Raw genomic sequence first — 20,028 nt, 5'->3', positions numbered from 1 at the left:
GCAAAGGGACAAAACTGCTGAGTGTGTGTTATCACCCAGTGATAGCCTGGGCAGCAAGGTCAGCAGCCAGCTTTGAGTGCTGATGTACATTGAGCAGTTTGATACTGACACAGTACACAAGTAGTCAATCCCCATTCTGCTACTTCACGAAACTGTCAGGGAAGGTTGTTGTGTTCCTTTCTTGTGCGCTTCAGCACTCGGAAGCTCAAGGTACTGGGATTCAGATATGGAAACGTTAAATTCAAAATTATTTTGCATCCTATAGTCCTGAGAAGCATCAGAAACCCGTCATCAGCCTTTCTGAGTTCAAGCTACCAATAGTGATCTGCTAGCTGGTTGCTGGGGAACAAAACAAAGCAATTGAATAAATATAAAGAAGAAGAAGAAGAAGAAGAAGAAGAAGAAGAAGAAGAAGAAGAAGAAGAATTAGAAACAGCATCAGACAAAATCATTCATATGAGGGTCAGCAGTAAAATTAATAAATATCTTAGGAGAATAAAGTCATTCCGTATAGTTACTCTGTATAGGTCAAGCAGAGTTCTTGGGTGAGGGAAGTCTACAAGTGCATGAGGCCATCGGTGGAAACAGCCTGACCCTTGTATCCACCAACTTTATAAATCTTAAAGAGTGGGGTCTCTGAGGCTGATCTTAGGACCTGGGCGTATGGCTTTAAGAAGTCGTTCAAGTGACTGGGTCCCAAACGGTTCAGGGCTTTAAAGATTAATATTGGAATTTTAAATTGAGCCTGGTAATGAATAGGTACACAATGCAACAATGTTGTGAAACTGGTGTGTTAAGATTAAACTGCCTGGGTCCCACCAGCGTTCTGGCAGCTGAATTTTGCACCACCTGAAGTTTCCAGCAAACCTTTAAAAGCAGTCCTATGCAGAGAGCATGACCGTCCTTTGGTCCAGAAGTAACCAACACATGTGTGGCCATGGCCAAACTGATTTCTCCAGACAGGGTCACATCTGGAGAGCCAACCTAAGCTGGGAAAAGTCATGAAAGTAAACTGCAAAGAAGACACATTGTGAAAATAAGCAATTGCTCATTGCAATCAATAATTCCCTGAAAGGAATATTAGTGGCACAATATTGTAATGATGCACCTACATAGCTCTCATATGCTTGAAAATATACATTTTCAGTTGACTGGGCCTTTAAAGCAAAGGAAACCCCAAAATAACATGGTTTAAGTCCATAATCACCATTTCTGAATATTCAAACAACAATGTTCATGATGAAATGCCAGATTTTGGGTTTAAATAAAAATCTGCTTTCTACTTCTTTGATAAGAAAGAGTCCAAAGTGTTTAGTGAAATGATATTTCATAAGTTATTAGCATCATTTGAACTGAATTATTGCAGTCACTCAGCTCCATCTTCTGGTCTCCAAATGCACAACACCAGTTTTTTAATATGTACATGGATGGAGTGGAGTTTGGCTTTTGGTTGTATAGCTGCCTTATGAAACATTAGCAGTCATTTATATTGCAATGTTTAGTGTGCAAAATGCATGAATAGTCCATTCTCCTTTCTGAATCATTATCCGCCATCCCTGTAAAGAAAACCGAAGCTAATAGACAGATTGATATATAAATAGTTTGTTCCACCCTTCCTACAAGGAGCTCAAAATGGCTCGCTGCAATTATTTGAAACAGGTTAGACTCAGACGGTGACTTGCTTAAAACACCACGCTAGCCACAAATCTCACTGGACCATCTTTTGATTTGGCAAACCCACCCAAGGGAAGTGTAACTTTCAAGCTACATGCTGTTTGTTTGGGGAAGGGCTGGGCTTAGTGGTAGAGTAGCTGCTTTGCATGCAGAATCCCCAGTATCTCCAGGTAGGACTGGGAAACACCCCAGTCTAAAATGCTGGAGATCTGTTTCCAGAGAGTGTCGACCAAAGATTTGACTTGGTGTAAAGTTGCTTCCTAAGTTCCTGATTGTTCTCTGGTCCTGACTCCTGGCTGGTTCTACCCCTTCTGCATTCTTGTGTTGTCCTCTGATCGCAATTGTTTTCCAATTCTGATTTACAGCTCACAGATCCTAATTCACTCTGGACTGCTGCCCATAGCCTGTCCTTGACAGTTAAGCGGGAAACTGGTGGTGTTTAAATGTGGGTAACAGTAGTGTGTATGCTAAAGTCTGCTGAAGGGTAGTGAGACGAATGTTTGCAATGGAGGGAGCAGATGTTCCAGACTGAAAGGTCGACCCTGCTGTGAAGACATAGCAAAATACCTATCTGTGAGGGCAGTGAGACAGTCAAAAATAAAAATACTATTTAATAATAATAATATTCACAATTGGAAATAATAATAATATTTTTTTATCAATGAGAAGAAAATAGAAGTGTGTGCCACATAATTAGGCTATTGTATTGCTGGCTGGTTGGTGGCTGCTTAGCAATTGGAAATAATAGTCATTATAGTAATGTATTGGAATGTGTACAATGTAGTCACAAGAAACAAAATACTGATAAAGACAGAAAGAGAAAACTGAACACAGCTGTAAAAAAGCCTAAAAACTAAAAATTGGCAAAATCCTGTTCAGACTTCAAAACCCCTAAGCAAATAGCAGATTCAACTACTATGATCATTCTTGCTCAGTATGGCAAGAGTTGGAAGAACAATAAGACATACCACCAGAAACAATAATATTAATCTCTTGTTGCCATACATGGCACCATGAAAATACCCAAACATAGTACAGAAATGGAACTGGTTGTATTTCACTAAAAAGGACACATCCAAACTTATCCCCCCCCCCAAAAAAAAAGAAAAAGAAAAAGAGAGAGCTTGCTTCATGATTCAACTAAGATGTTAAAACTTAGTTATTTAGCAGCTGTTCCCATTCCCTGTAAACTGCACGGCTTTCCGTTTATATTCCTCAGCCGAGCGTTGTAAAGAGTTCATAGCTGAGCTATTAAAAAAGACCCCCTGGTGCTACTCCAGCTAGAATCTGAGCAGCCCGGATGGACTAAGACATGCTTTCCTGTCAAAGTGACATCTCTGTTTCAGGCTGAAGAGAAATGGCAGAGTCACCTGCTTCTTGGGTTCTCACAGGCTGAAAACTCTCAGTGGATCTTGTAAGCTTGACTTCGCTACAGTGCTACGTTTCAGACAGTAGGCAAGAAAAACATGGGGTGGGGGAAAGAAGGAGAGATGGCAGCTGTAGCACCACCTGAGTACCAACTGCATGAGGCATATAGGGTTGTTTATCTGTGCACCCAGGTAAGATTGAGTGCCTGTGCAGAAACTGCGTTTTGGCATTGCACTAGGGACATAAACCTTTTTTTCTGAATTGTGTGCATCAGGGGTTGACAGCATGACACCCTTGGGTGCCAACATGCCCACCAGTACCTCCTACTGCATGTGTGAAATCTCTCAGTGAATATTCCCTGAAAAATCCACAAAGGATATGAGACTGTTTCTTCTTTGCATAGGGGCTCACCTCTCCTACATCCTGAACACATCCTGTTAAGCAAGCCTACATTTCACTGGGGTTTTTTTCCCATTGATGGGAGGAGAGAGGAGCAAGGCTGCATCATTTTGTGATCCTTTTCCTTCCTGCTCTTTCTGATGCGGCAGTCAGTTTGTGCTACTTCACGCCCCTTCCCCAAACAGTCATTTCACAACTGGGATTCACACAGCAATTCCTCAAAATATCAAATGGCCTCCGAAAGGTTAAGCACCCCTGGTGGACTGGTGCAGAGAGAAAGCCTACAAGGCTGGCTGGCTGGCTGGCTTCTGCTTCTGTCTCTTGCAGGAAAGACTATATGACAAATAAGAATGAAAGCAAAATATACAAACAGACATTCGTATGAATAGTCACAGTAAGAATAGGAGTGAAGATGCTTTGAGCAAATGTGAACTACCCAAAACTCTAAATCAGTGTAGAAGATATTTGGAGAGGAAACACACATTTTTGTCTGTTTCTAGATTGTAAGCCTCTTGGGACAGGGACCAGCTCACTCATTCTTTGTAAAGTATAATGTACAGGGATGAGGCTACATTATTAATAATACTAAAGCAACAAGCATAGGGAAAGAAAATGAAAGGTTATTTTTTATTTTATTTTTTGTTAAAACAAAGCAGCATTTACACTTTGGTGAAAAACCCACCTCTGTAATTTACATTACAATATCCATACAGAAAAACAAAATAGAAATCAATTAATTGGTTTTGCAAACTTCTGTAGCAATATATTTGCTCAAACAGATCTCATTCTGAAAAATAATTACTGTCCACTACACTCTATGACTGCTACTATTAAAAAGACTGACATTTTTTAAAAAATAGGGGAAATGTTTGTTTGGTGATATTTTTTATCTGTTTGCATTTAACTACTACTTACATTTAGTGTTCTTAGAAAGATGTCATTTACAAACAAAACTATACAAAAAAAAGCCTCTGTTCATGACACAAACTTGCAATCTGCACATGACTTGCAGAACACAGTAAACCAAGGTTTGGCATAGCAAGTTGTCTGAACCCACTCTTGTGGCTAAACTTTGTTCTCACTAGCCACAAGCTGTAACCAAGGTTTGCTCTTGCTTTAGCTCAGCATGGTGCTGGACCAAAAGGGGGCTTGCATGTCCGTGCAGGCTTGCTAAGCTGTAGTTTGGCTTGCTGTTGTGTTGAACAAGACCAATATGTTGAGTATGGTTCCAATGCTGTGAACTGTGGCAGCATGTCAGAAAACCTCAAACAGATAAGTGCAAAGAAGTTATCTGACTATGCGGTGTCACTGCACCCAGGAATTCAGCCTGCCAAATCATTTTTAATACCTTTATTTAGAGCCTATCTATATCACTTTCTGCCAAAGGTGACCTCAAAGCCACCTTGCATATAACAGTCACACAATTTCAATTCAAATCATAAAAGGCAATAAAAACACCAGCCATAAACAATGAAAACCAATTCATCAAGAATAGTTGAGTTTGTAAAGCTCTCGAAAGGAAGCAACAAAAACTGGGCGTCTTCACACATTTCTTATGCTGGGCTCTGTCCAAGGATGTCAGGTGCTGATACCAGCCCTCTTCACCATATTACTTAAACTCAGTGCTTTTTTACTAAATAAAATAAAAAATGTTCAGGGGTAATCTCATTTTCCTACGCATACTGAAATCCTGCCCCCCCAATGAGGCCTAATTTAGATTAATAAAATGTTTAGGGGTATGCCCCCAGGAAAAAACACACTGCTCGTACTATTATTTGAGTTAGGTTGAAAAGCTTTTACTTGGCTCTTCTGAATTACAACCTCAATTATGCAAAAATAAGTTCCGTTAACACTTACTGTAAGCTCTAGGCTCTTGAGACTGTGATCCTAAGCATACTCACTCGAAAGTCATTCCTGTTGGCAACAGTGGGGATGTGTATCTTTAAATATGTGTAGGGTAGGATCAGGTATCAAAAATAAGGTTTGGGCTCAGATCTAAGCCATGATCCTAGGCATGATTCTGAGGGATTGGAGATCTCAGTTGTGCAGCAACTCCAGTAGGCTGAACTCCCCTCCTTCCCAGATCAAATGATGAACAGTGAATTCAACCATTCTTCCTGGATGGATAGACCATGTGAACTTGGTTGCTGAGCCAATCCAGCCACATATCTACCAACCCCACATCTGATGTCACATATGGATGTGATTTGGAGGAAATAGTCTTGCAGGCCAAAATGGGCCCAGATTTGGCCCAGAGGCTGGAGGGTCAATACCCCTGACATATAATTGACTTCTATTTGAAACTGCAGGTTTCCATTTGGAATTAAGGTGCCAAGTCATGAAGTTCTGACGCACTGGAATCATGATTCTAAACACATTCCCGTGGTTTATTTCATTGGACCTACTTAAGTGTGTCAAGGACCAAATTTGTAAAATTATTGTATGATTGGCATCCAAAGTTCCTTAAGCAGCATATAATGTTTCTGAGCTATGTTCTAGCCATGGCTAAAATATAGTGCAGGTTTCAGGCCTTATGCATGTTTTCCACTTAGAAATGGGAGGAGCATACTCTGTCAGCAACAGAGGTGTTATGCTATGAAGAAATCTAAATGGGATGTGTAGGAGGCTATCACGCTGCTCGCTAATAAAACATATATAGCATTCTTCCTAGAAGTGAAGCGCAAAGCTGGGATCCCTCATGGTGAATGGACAACATACTTTAATATCCATACAGACTTTCAAACTGTCCAATAAGTCAGATATATCGCTTTCATCATATCTTCCTCTATGAATATCATAACTTGAAATATAAAGTACAATGAGATCTTCCTGGCTCAGAATGTTTTATAAATGGAATGTCAGGTTACTCTATTATGACAACTTTTTGATAATAGAAGTTGTAGCCTGGTTGCTGCTGCTAATAGATCTGCTCTGAGAAAGAGATTGGACCCATTTAATATAATTGCTTAAAAATAGTAAAAATGCGTTGGGGCGGGGGTCTCATTTGTAATTTTCTTCTAAATATTTGTGTCACTATTATTTACCTGGGACCTTTGAGACAGGATCTTCATATATACTTGATTTGCTCTACCTCTGTAGACCTGTAACACTCTTTTCGTAGGATCTATGTGCAATATTATTCTTTAGAAAAAAAATGAAATGTCTTGGTTCAGTTTATTCAGTGTGATTATTTGCAGCCACAATACAATATATTAGAACCAAAACATTAAACTGAGTGCAGATAGATGTTTCTGGATTTATTCTCCAAGGTATAAAATATGAATGGTATAATTGTTGAACAGCAAACAATTGAACTAAAAACTCTTGAAATGTTATAACTGAAACTATTTTGATGAAATATTAATCTTGGTATAGTCCCTTTATTTTGGAAAAGGATGCAATTCTTTTGTTCTCAAAACACATTATTAGAAAAGGAGAACCTTTACAGTTCAATTTCTGTCCTTATTCATGTTGTGCAAAACAACCTGGATTTTCTCATGAGAGATTAATGAACAGATGGGAGATCAGTGGCAGCAACACTCAGCATCTCATCCATAAGCAATGGGCATGAATGCGATCTAATGTCATTCTTTTTGGAGATGGCTTCATCCAGATCCAGCTGTTTATCATTGATCTTCACCTCCATACAGCCATTATAAAACACTGTTACAGGGGTTGCCTCAAGTGGAACATCTGCATTAAAAAAAATCAACACTCTTTATTTAAATATTGATCCATGCTTCTTTTTATTTTTTGACATGTATAAATGCTAAAAGATGTATTCAGTTGTGTATCTCGTATTACACGTATAGAGACACACACATATTCAAATAAATGTAGAAATCAAACAAGAGTGAGGAATGTCACACACAGAGATAAAACAAATAAAATAACATGGAAGACAAACATTTCAGCTATTGAAAATGCTCTGCATACTCCTGACATTGGGCTCCAATCCTTTCTGCAAAACAGCGACAGTCTGTAGGTGTGTTCATAATGTGTTCATGCCATTTTTTGTTTTGTTTTTGTTATGGGTTTTGTTGTTAAGCCTAATTTTGCCGCATGAACTTCAAGCTGGAACACTTTTCAAGGAGGCTAATGGGATGGGGAGTAAATCTTATTGAAAAAGCTCCTCTTTATCCAGTCATTCCCAATCTCTTTTCTTAAAACATCTCATGGTTAAACTGTAGCCACATGGCTCAAACTATGAGGGAAACCTCTCTTAGGTGGCAATTGATGGTAGAAGATTGGGATTTTCCCAGAGAATTTCCCATTGACAAAAATGTGACTATAGGTGATGTGTCCTTTGACTTTCTGTTGTGTTGATTTATGTACCTGGATTATTTCTTTGTGTGTGCTAATTCTTTTCATGGTCCTTGAGAACTATGAAGCACGTGGTGGTTCCATGTGATTCTAATTTGCTCTTTCCCCATTACTTCTATTGCCAAGGTTTAGATCATCAGCATTATTTTTCTCAGCTAATCTCCCCTTTCTCAAATGAGAGGAAAACACACAAAAACGGCAACTACTGACCACTGGATAGCAAAGAATATGAAACTTCCATACAATGTGCTGAAGCTGATTCCACCCATAGCTAATCTAAACTCAAAGCTTACTTGCACCAGCTAGGTAACATTATTTATTAATGTTACCTCAGTGAATTTCGGTTATTCACAATTTCCAGGTTGATATTTACACACAGCATTTTTACACACACAGGGAAGTTCACCAAATCATAATAGCAGGTAGCATTTTGGATGGCCTTTCATAAAAAGGCTTTCCTTCACACATCTCCAAATTATTAATATGGAAATAATAGGTTGCAAAATACACTAGCTTAGTTACATTTCACATGTAATTCCTCAGTCTAGCCAGCAGAGGACACTTAAAGTATGCTGTAACAGCTTCATAAGATTACAGAGGGGGGGAAACATAAAGGAGTGGGCAGGGAAGGAGGGAAAATAGGTCCCCTAGGGTCATGTCCAAAAATAGACTTTGTGAGAGAAAGTCCTCTTCTATCAATGCTAAACTAATGCAGTTTTAACCACTATTGCAATACCAAGGAAACAAAAGGACAAATAAAATTGAAACAAAAAAGTATTAAAGCATAACTTAATTATTCTAATCAATTAAATTAATTAAAGGGAACAACACTTACCAGGAATGCCACCTAAGTAGGTATCGATAGAGCCATTCATCGCTTGATCAAGAGCAGAGAGCTCCTGTTCCAAGGAGGCAAGCAGCGTGTGTGAATCAGCTGTAAGTTCAAGCTGCTGTCTAGTCACTCTGAGTCTCAGCAGCGTTCTTCCTGAGGTACACAATCGCTTTGACTCCAACTGGGCCACAATGACATTCTCAACTGATACAATGATATCCTATGGACCGGAAGCAAAGAATGGCCTTGTTAATTGAATTTATTTATTTATTTTCTATCCACAAGGAAACTCGAAGCAGTAGAACAGTAAAACAAAGACAGCGATATCAAAAATCCACAGACAAACATGAAAAAAGTTACAACAAATCAACAAATGCTCTAATATCCTATAAATAAAATACCCAAGCAAAAAACCCATCACTTACCAAACAATGCACAATTCATAAATATTCAATCAATGCATCCTGACAGCAAAAGCATGGTAATAAACAACAAGGGGACATGTGCTTTAGTGGAATATAACCCCCAGCTGAAAATATACTGAAAATATTGTGACGCACCATTAAAGCAGGCAAATCCACTCTAGAGCCAGCAGGAGCTAAACAAAAGCAAAAGAGGAGCCCTGATGGATCACACTAAAGGCCTATCTAGTCGAGAATCCTCTCTCCAGGTGTTTATGGGAAGGCTCCTGGCAGTTTATTAACAAGATGGCCAGGCTAATCACAAGATCCTCTAACCAGGGAGGCACCCATTAGTACTCTTTCATCATAGGGAACTGAGAGTCATTATACCCCAATAGACCTTTATGGCAAGCCTGATGGCTGATACCAGGGGCTTCCCTAGACAACCTGTTTATTGAACATTCAACCTAATTTACTTGTACAAAGCTTACACAGTGGCTAGACAAGGTTCCAGTCTTTACTGAGCATTTCTTGTGATTTGTATGTGGGATGGATAACAGTGAGCACTCTTTCTGGTCATTCATCATTCATTCATCCTATATTTTCCAGTGCCTTCAGTGATAACTTCCCCAATTGCAAAGTCCCAGCTGTTGCTGTTTTAAAGTGGATTTGATGCACCAGGGCGAGAGAGCGCTTTAACTGCACAAACCTAAATTTACAGTGTGTGCTTGAATCCCTCCCACCGGAAAAAGAGAGACTGGGAAATATGGAGAGCCAGCCTTCTCCATTCTCCCAACTGGCAACATAAAGAGATGAGCTGCTGGAGGCAGTACTGGTTGTGACTGCAGCCCAGCCTGGGGAGTCCACACAAGGTGACAAAGCTGTACTTCAGTGCCAAGGGAATCTCTGGTCTACTACCTTTAGTTGTTACATGTTTTATTTTCACACTGTAGCACACGAGGAACCAACTGTAACAACGTTTTCAAAGAACTTCAAGCTCAGCATCATTATTTCTGATGAGGTAAAAGAACCTTTGCGGGACTGCAGTAACTGTACTATCATCCAGAGAAGAGTTTGCTTTAAAGAATCAGGTCGTAAAAATTCTGCACATAGTAAGCTAGCAGGTCAAGGAGAGATTTCAAGCACGTCATCTCCCCAAGGGCATTCTGGAGTGGTGCAGCCAAGAAAGGAAAGCTGCCCCTTTGAGTCACCTCAGAGTTCACCACTCTCAGTGGAAAAGCTCCATTCACAATTCCAAAACCAGCCTAGTCATTCACAAGTCCTAACAGTAGAACTGTCCCTCGAGACTTCACCTTGCTTTAAGCCTCTGTGGGGTGGCGGGTGGAGGAGGATACCGAATTTCAGTCAGATCAGATGCCATGGAGAGGTTGAGGGCTAAAATAGTATTCACACTTTCCCTCAACAAATTATCCCCCTGCCCCACTCAGCAAAAGAAAGAATCTGGCCAGCTCTGTCCACCATGCACGAAGAACTACCTGTGTGCCCTTGGAGTTGGAGTCAACTATGGACAAAGCAAGAGGCACCGTTTCACCAGAAACCAAGGCAAGCAGGACTCCAGTGCCTGTGGATGGCCGGATGGCCAGGGTCACGTTTATTAACCAATCTTCGGCGTTGTTCAGGCTGCTGTCTGTTTTATTTTAAACAAAGAAAGCAAGAGAAAATTGTCGATTTAGCAAGCCACAAAAGAATTGCTTTCTAGGTTTCTTGGAAAACTTGACTCTCTAACCAAATATTTAACAGTGGGGTTTTGTCCTTCCTGAACTTTTTTGTTTAACGACCAGTATGTAATTTCCTCAGAGATCCCCCTTTTGATGGTTATAAGCCTCCCAGGAAGCCCTGATAAAGAACAGGATCAGAGTGTGCCAGTTGCCCTGACATACTTATTCTTGGTTATTGGTCAAACTGTATGATTGCAATGTTCACAGAAAATAGGTAGCTGTTGATCTACAGCACATCACAAGAAGCTTTTCACCCGATAATCTAGTTAGAATCACATTCTGACAACAATTTAGGCCATCTAAATCTGAAGGACTGCCTACTTCCTTTTGCCTCCCTTGATGGTCTGATTTACAAGTGTTTACCTATATATGTTCAAAAAAAAATACGTCCCACCTCTCAGGGCAAAAGCAATTATATATAAAAAAATCAGAATGCTGCTTCTTAAATATTTTGAAATAAAAAGATGTATTGAAAGATGGTAGGGTAGGAGCCACTATATATCTCCCTAGGAATGAAATGGGGCAGGAGGCCTGTACTAAAAATGTGCTCTGACATTTCATTAGCCATACACAGAAGCAGAGCTGAGGCCTGGGAAATAACTCAAACTAAATACAGTGGTACCTGGGGTTACATATGCTTCAGGTTACATACACTTCAGGTTACAGACTCCGCTAACCCAGAAATAGTACCTCGGGTTAAGAACTTTGCTTCAGGATGAGAACAGAAATCATGCTCTGGCGGCGCAGCAGCAGCGGGAGGCCCCATTAGCTAAAGTGGTGCTTCAGGTTAAGAATAGTTTCAGGTTAAGAACGGACCTCCGGAACGAATTAAGTACTTAACCCGAGGTACCACTGTAGAGGACGCTGCCTCCTACTTTGGGTATTCTGGTACCACCTCAAGCCTACCACCCACATGGTTAGATGGAGAACATTTTTATAGTTCCACTGATTGCACTGAGGGCAAAGTGAAAGGCAATGCCCTCCCCTCTCTGTGTGCTGTTTCTTAAATATAGTAACTAAAAGGTAAAGGTAAAGGACCCCTGACAGTTAAGTCCAGTCACAGACGACTCTGGGGTTGCAGCGCTCATCTTGCTTTACAGGCCGAGGGAGCCAGCGTTTGTCAGCAGACATTTTTCCCGGGTCATGTGGCCAGCATGACTAAGCCACTTCTGGCGCAACAGAACACCGAAACAAGAGCAGCGCATGGAAACACCATTTACCTTCCCTCCGGAGTGCTACCTATTTATCTACTTGCACTTTGACGCGCTTTCGAACTGCCGGGTTGATAGGAACTGGGACTGAGCAATGGGAGATCTGTTGCGGGGATTCGAACCACCGACCTTCTGATCGGCAAGCCCAAGAGGCTCAGTGGTTTAGCCCACAGTGTCACCTGCGTCCCAAATGTAGTAACTACCCCAGCTGAAAAATGTTTTCAGAGAAAGTATGAGAAATAACTACTTACTGTAGTTAATATGAAACTTTGCTACTCCAGTGCCAGGATAGTAAGATCCTTTCCCAACGCTTACTAAACAGTGTTTGCTTTCTTTCTGTTGAATGATGTCTTTTACACCAGAATTTCCCTGATTCAACAAGTTCCAGGCACGAATGCAGCCATCCAGGCGTGGGTTAATCTGAAGAAAAAGTTGCAGCATTGTTTGTGGCAATCCACAATGGTCCAAAAACACATCCCATACTACATGTTACCAAATGTCATCTAGACACCTTTTTCTTTCTTTCTTTTTCGGAAAAAATTAATTAGTAAGTTTTATAAATATGCCAAATAGTATAATTTTATATGCTAACAAAATTATAAATGACATATTATATAGTGTTAAATTAGTACATTGAGGTTTGTTAGGAAAGTAAGCATTTTTTCCCCCAGTTTGCTCAAATATTTCACCACCAACCACAAAAATAGAGAACATGGGCTCTCTATTTCCCACAGAAATCCCACAGACTTTACATCAGTACCCAGGATTTCCCAGATCATGTACTTAGCTGCAAAATGAATTATGTTCCTAACTTGCCATAAATCCAATAATGTATACTATAGTTTCCGCCCTCTACAAGAATTGATAAATGTCACAAGGTTTGCACGTCAGCAGAAGAAAAGAATTATAGGCGAGACAAGATAGATTCACGGTTCTTTTTCTCTTATTCTGAAAATGCATAGTCACCCTGACACAGCAATTGCAATGAGCATGTGCAGTGGTATTCAAGGAAGGTCTGCTTCCACCCCCATCATAGTTCAGGAAAGAAAGAAAGAAAAATCTGCTTGGGATCAAGAGTTTTTTGTCCATCTCTGAAGTAAGATACAAAAGTTTTTTTTTAGCTCACAGTGAGGTTTTATCTAGCTAAAGAACTGTCAGTGCCCTGTGTGGTGCAGCTCAATTTTGCTTTCTGCTCTTTCTTCAGAGAGGTGGATTTTATTTTTATTTTTTGTCAACTGGACAGCAAGCTATACAAGAGCAATGAACAAAAGGACCTGAATTCTAATTTTTGGACAAGCCAATTTCCATGTAACTCTCGTAAAATAAGAGCTTGCAGTATGGAGACAGCTTTCTGTGGTCTGACTGGTTCTCAAAAAGAAACTTTAATTATATGCCCATCAAGCTAGATAGGGCCAGTGTTCACACTTGCAAGGAAAACTTCCATTGCAGCCACAGTTTGCTTGTATGCAAATGCTGCACAGGAGTCTAAGAACCCTTTAAATTCCTTTCCTTTTTACCACTGTTGCCGCAAGAGTCCAGGAGGTCAGTGCATCTGGCTGTTAACCAGAAGGTAAGGGGTTGAGCCCACCCAGGGCAGGATTCCTGCATTGTGAGTGCTTGGACTAGATAACCCTCTACAATTCTATGATGCTTGAAACTTAAAGCTGCTTCTTTTATCTGCCCCTTGTTTCCTGGCCTTTGCAGGAGTGGTTTCAAGGATATGGAATGGCTGGGGAAAACCCAGCCAGATGGGCAGAGTATAAATACTAAAATTACTACTACTACTACTACTACTACGGAATGTCCTTCCTTGGAAAACTCAGCAAGCTCCTTCTCTTTCAATCTTTAAGTCAAAGCACTTGAATTTAACTGGATTTTTGGATGTTTCTAAGTTGCATCCTGCTGCTACAATTAGTTTACTGTTGCTCTGGTAACCTGCACTTTGTTTCATTTTTCTTGAGGGAGTATATATTTATTATGATACATATATATATATATATTAAACTGCTATAATGTGGCCAAATGGCAGGATACAAATCTTCTAAAGGAATAAATCTAGCACAAGACTGCTAGCACAAATGGGCCTGTTGCAAATCTGGTGTTTCCAAGCCCTATTCTAGTCTTCTCCATTACAACCCTCAATGAGCTGAACCACTTTTTCCTCCATTCCAGGATGGCTTCCCTTTTTACTGAAGTTATTTGAATCTGCAGCAGTAGATACAATTGGTTGCATGCATCCTTGAATATTTGTTTCTGTTCTCCCCGACTTGAATGCCTTTCAAACTAATGTGTTTCCTTTTTTCTTTTCTTTTTATCTGGGGTCTGGAATTACCTGGAACGAGGAAAGCCAGACGTGTAGATTAATCTACAAAGTGGATGTGTGTTCTAAGAATAAAACTAAATAATGAAATTCACAAATCTACCTGGAAGGATAATCTCTCACTGGCCACTCAAATGCAGTGGTACAAAGTTTCGTAAAAGATCTCAGGAAATATTGTCCATGGTGATGTTTTTAAAAGGGGAGGGGGAATGCATTAACTCTAATTACAATAAAGGAGATAACGCAACACCTGATGTGTGACATTAGCACTGAAAACAATTACCGGTTTAATGAGAGTGTTGTCCACTTTGCGAGGTAGTCCTGCAATATACACCTTTGTCTCCAGAAAGCCATTGGAGGGCTTAAAAAGATTTCTTGGGCTATTGATGCTCATAACTGCTTCTTTTGCTATTTTTACACTGATGCTGTGCTCTAGTTCTTCCACGGAGATCTAAAGGTAAAAGAAACAGATATACTTGTGAATGTTGAGAGAAGTCGTCCCAAACCAACAAAGGGGATCTGTATTCAAAAAGCATTCTGCTTTGACTGGCACAAGGGAAAAGGAGCTCAGTTTGGTTAAAAAGATGAAAAAAAACCTGTGTCCAGCACCCAGGGTATGTGCACACTGATAGTATGTGCATACATCCATATACAGAAGTGTTGGGAGCATGAAACAATATCCACACAAGTGCATGTGCTCACAAAGGATAGGATCTGCTAGAAGTGAATTTTCCAGTTTTTCCTGCCATTCTTTAGAAAATGCCAGTATGAGCTCCTCTTGTCTGAATGAAGAATAGGAACTGTATCGAATCTTAGACTCAGAGCTCCAACGGAGGGTTCTTTTATTATGAAGACAAGGAAGTATTTTGAGGATATGAAAGTATTTTCTGAAAATGACAATCTGAAGCTAGTATTGCATATTCATCGAGGGGCTTTAAAAGTGGCTTCTTCTTTTATAAGCCATAAAATGTTCAGTTTCCTAACTAATGGGGGAGGTGGCTTACCATGTGCCACAAACCATCGTTAATGGCTTTGCCACCACTTGTTACTTTGGCTGCCAGTTCATTCTTGAATTGAATTTCAATCTTTCCATCACGCAGTGCAAGCAAAAACCATTCTGTGTTGTCGTGGGATTCGGCATACAGTATCACACCCTCATTATCGTAAGTCCGGAAGTCAAATTCTGCAGAAAATCTGGGTTGTTAGGAAGGGGGAGAATGAAATATGACTGATAAAGGAACTGGATCTGTACTTTAAGAACTTTGTAACAGAATGACAATACAATTAATAAATGGTACTGATAAGAGAGCTGCACGCTACTATTCAATAGAAACTGATAATAATAGGACTAAATGTGCATTCATACTGCTATCTACTTAAATGTGCATTCATACTGATATACACTTACCTTGTAACTTCTGGCAATCTGAACCTTAAATACAAAACAGGGATCCCTGAAAATTGCTCTGCCAGATAAAGCAATTCATAATACTTTTCAAGATTCAGGGCGAGACAATTCTGCACAACCTAGACATAACAGAAAATGAAATGTTACATTATGGTTTGATCAAGTGAGTCCACATTTCTGTTCTGAGCCAGTTTTTGTAATTTATTCCAAATCAATAGGATGAATTCAAGCAACTACCTCCTCCCCAACTATCTCCATGTACGTTGGCTCTTGCAGTCACCATGCAGTGAGGAGGTTTTACACATAAGCAATAATATTGATTATACTGGAATGATATTTAATTTAACTGGTTCCTGGTACTGAATTTCCCACACATTAGATTTGGAAACAGTTTCCACCCACTAAAGGGAATATTGTTAATAATCCTGCCCAGATTAACAAAGACTTCTGTTTATTCTGCCTAGTATTAAAAAATAAACCTATGAAGCTGAAATTTTCTAGGGCAATATTTACTCGGAAGATAAATGGCCTGCTTGCCAGTTCCATTATCTTCAGGGAATGGAATCACACTCCAGGTTGCCTAATCATTAAATCACAGTTAACTACCACTCACTAGGTTCTCTTAAGTACGTTCAAGCACAATAGCAACCTTTGATCTGTGAACTATTTAAGCCCCACTACATTGAACTGCGTCAAAGCTTGTTTTAAGTGGTAGCTGTCTGAATACATTTCAACATGCCCAGCCTTGCCAAAGAAGTATAAAGGAAGCTATTCATAGAGGAATGTTTTCATTGAAATCATGCACAGCCTCATGGTTTCCTCAGCAAGAAGTGTGCATGTTAAACTGCTTTGCCCACTTACTACACCTCTTACGAATTTTTAGCTTGCTGCGAGAGAATTAAATTATTTTTGAAAAAGCGGAGCCACATGTTAACGTTATAAAACAACTATACTAGTGATGGATAGTACAAACACAGGCTTTGAACCTATTATTAAACACTTCCTTTGGAGAACTATCTGAAGAAGTGTGCAAGCACACAAAATCTCATACCAATAACAAACTTAGTTGGTCTCTAAGGTGCTACTAGAAGGAATTTTTTTATTTTGGAGAACAGAGAAAGAGACAATCATTTGCAGGACTATTGAAAGTGTTATGATATGGACATGCCATTCTTAATTGTTTTCCCCTTTCACTGTCTCCGGTCAAACAGGGTTTAGAAGTTTCTGATGTGCTAGAAAACCCCTGCAAATTTAATTTTATGGATACCCTCAATGAAGGGTCTCCATCAATGACCTCAGGGCACAGGCAGGGATGTATGAGATGAAATGTTCCTTTAGGTATTGGGGTTCCAAGCCATACAGGGTTTTATAGGTCAAAACCAGCCCTTTGAATTGGGTCTGGAAACAAGCTTGAAGCAACTGAGATAGGGAGCGAGGACCAGCTTTATGTGGACCCAGTTTACATTCCCCTACCATATTCTGGACCATTTTGGACAAGTGGCTGGTGCACGTGTGGTTTTTCTCAGCCTCATTGGGGATAAATATTACTTTCCAAGAAAAGTAAGGAGGGGATACTTCACCTCACAGGTTTTCATGTCCTTAGAAAGCTTGAAGCCCTTCTTGCCATCACAATAGCAGGTGTAGCTTCCAGGAGTATTGACACACATTTGGGAACAGGCATTTTCAGCACATTCGTCCACATCTGCAGTGAAATGGGAAAAGGCAGTTTGACATTAGCACTTATCACGAGCCCAACCTCCTGGGAAGCAAACTGACATTTAAGTGGCATGAAGCTCAGGCAGTGTTGGGATTGCTCAACACATCCACTGTTAAATTACATGGCATGCAAGTTCCAGGTAATGGCTCCATGGTTCCCGTGCCTTTTTCCCAAAATGAATTTGGCATTCACCTCCTGTAAAACTGAATGGTCTGTGGACAAGAAACCCAAATGCAGCCCACCGGTTAGGTATTGTGGCTTAGCAGATACTTCACCCACACTCCAGTTTTGTAATCCTAGACTACCTCCACCAACTTCATCAAACTTTGTGATATTTTCATGCATCTTAAGGTGCAGCATGCATGAAATTTCACATTATGTGCAAAGGATGATAGGCAAATCTAACTCCCTAAGTCCATGTTTAGCTAAAAAAAGAGAAGGTTAAGAAGAGACATGAGAGTGTCTTCAAACACCCAAAGGGCTGCCATGCAGAACATGCAGAAGACTTGTCCCTGTAGATGGCAGAATGAGAATGAATGGGTGGAAATTGCAAGGAAGCAGATTTCGGCTAAGCATCAGGAGAAACTTCCTAATGGTAAGAGCTGCCTGACAGTGGAACAAGCTGCCTCGGGTGGTCCTTTGCTGGAGGTACTTCAGCAGAGGCTGAGTTCAATCTGTCAGGGATGCTGCAGTTGCATCCTGCATTGAAAATCCTGCACTGAGCAAAGGCTTGGACTTCAATGACTTCTAGAGTCCCTTTCAACTAGTGGAAGCGGTCCATTAAGATGAATGAAGCACTCCCCCACCAGCCTCCGTCTGCCCTCAGCCAGCCATCACCTGCCTGCCTTCTTATTGCAGGGAGTTGGCACTGACTGTCTGCTTCCTTCTTCTAGTCGTGGTTTTGCCCTTGTAAGAATCAGCAGGGAGGAGGATGAGGAATAAAAGCAGAATTAGTTGGCTCTGCTGATCCTTGGTTCTGGCTCCACCTAGCTTTGGCCACCTTGCCTTCTGTCCTACCACCCTTAATGGGAAACAGCCACTATTGCTTCTAGCTCTAGGCTTCCAGTTTATGTGGCTGTCTTTCTCAATCACAGCAACTCCAAAGCAGTTTCCCCAACCAACCACACTCCACTCATACAAATATGTTCTTGTTGGCATCCGTCTGTCTCGGGAGACAATGTAATCGCCTAGAAAATGTCTATAGTGGCTGTGAACTGCATAACCATGACTAACTGTTGGAGAAAAATATTCACAGAAATGAGCTGCAAAGCTAAAAAATAACAACAACAATAATAATCAGAGTGTAAATTGTGTGAGCAAGCTCAGACCAAGGTGCCTTAACCATGATATGATATACTGCTATTTTTAAAAAATGTAGCATCTCAAAATGGTCCCTATTATATGCTCAAACACTATGCACCGCATAGATACATGCTACCTTTGTGAAGCAAAAATCAGCTTGGTACAATTGCAGTGGGAGATGAGTGTGCGTGCCAAATTGCAAAGCCCAAGGGGCTTGGGAAGCATTCATTCAGAAAAGAAATGTGGGCTGACCAGGGCAAAACACATTTTGTCCTGACTGAGCGAAGCTGACTACGTTCTCTGCTTTGTTGACTAAGCACAATAAATAATTTAGAAGTGCAAGGCTGTGTGAAAGACAGCATTAGTAACTTGCCTTCTCTGAGAGTAAACAAGACTCCCACTGCCTGAGAAGATCCCACTGGGATCAAGCCCAGGAAATCTTGCAAATCCTGTTCCTAAAATATCACGCTTGCATGATAAAGACTTATCATGCCCTGAGATGTATAAAATTTAAGTTGCAGAGCTTGGTTTTGCAGCAGCCTAAGCATTTATGTGCATTGTCTGATTTGGAAAGCTAAAAATTTCCAGTGTATTCTAAACTGCAAAGTAGCTATAACCCTTCCACAGCTGCAGAAAAATATTGCTTTTTGCAATATTTCTGCCTCATTTTGGGTCACATAAACATGGTAAAATATAGTTTAACTGATAGAATGGAAGATACTTAGAAATTAACTAGGAAGATCTCATTTACTTAGATAATAAATTCATTGACTAAGGGTGGTTTTACCCTTTACACAGCAGGTGCCAGTTCTGTGAATACATGAGCATTACACCAGTCTTTCTGCAGTAGAACTTTACAATGTGCGGATGTCGTACCAATAGCTTTAAAAGTGGGTGGTTAAGCCTTTTCAAGCCAAGTATGGCAATCACCCATCAGCAACATGCGGGGGTGTTATAGGGGGCAGTCAAAATGGGTGTGGCCAATTGGTATTTTATAAATGGGAAAATGTGGAGTTCCTTTTGACATCACAGAATCATAGCAGCGGACCTAGCAGGAGTGGACAGGAGTGGACAGTACAAAAGAGTCTTTTTAAAAAAATAAAAGTTGACAAAATTTTGGGATGTCACAGAAAGCCCTTTGACATGATGGTACCACAAAGGAGCTGTAGGGGGAAGAGGCAGGTGTAGCCTGTGGGACACAGCTTTAAGCATTCAGCAGGGTGCCACAACTGGAAATATCTCGTCTCTGAGTGGCCATTGCAGCATACTCCAGGTCACATCTGCCACATGAAGTATGTAACTGCTTTCACCAAACCAAATTAGTAAAATGTTCC

At 40.4% G+C, this 20,028-nt stretch overlaps 1 protein-coding gene across 1 annotated transcript in view; it reads right to left on the bottom strand.

Moving 5' to 3' along the window:
• Positions 1-4,061: 4,061 nt before the first annotated feature.
• Positions 4,062-20,028, bottom strand: part of PROS1 (protein S) — a 39,578-nt gene continuing 23,611 nt past the window's right edge. The window contains exons 8-15 of the mRNA XM_083736684.1: positions 17,256-17,377; positions 15,676-15,794; positions 15,272-15,461; positions 14,551-14,718; positions 12,199-12,367; positions 10,494-10,645; positions 8,600-8,816; positions 4,062-7,134 (exon numbers count right to left, since the gene is read on the bottom strand). Of these exons, the coding sequence (XP_083592810.1) occupies positions 6,947-7,134; positions 8,600-8,816; positions 10,494-10,645; positions 12,199-12,367; positions 14,551-14,718; positions 15,272-15,461; positions 15,676-15,794; positions 17,256-17,377 (1,325 nt within the window). The 3' untranslated portion in view covers positions 4,062-6,946. The remainder of the gene's footprint in view (positions 7,135-8,599; positions 8,817-10,493; positions 10,646-12,198; positions 12,368-14,550; positions 14,719-15,271; positions 15,462-15,675; positions 15,795-17,255; positions 17,378-20,028) is intronic.

This window comes from Podarcis gaigeae, assembly GCF_964106915.1.
Source record: "Podarcis gaigeae genome assembly, chromosome: 4".
NCBI lineage: Eukaryota > Metazoa > Chordata > Lepidosauria > Squamata > Lacertidae > Podarcis > Podarcis gaigeae.
Note: the sequence above shows the minus strand (reverse complement) of the source record. Positions and strands in the feature narration are given on the sequence as shown.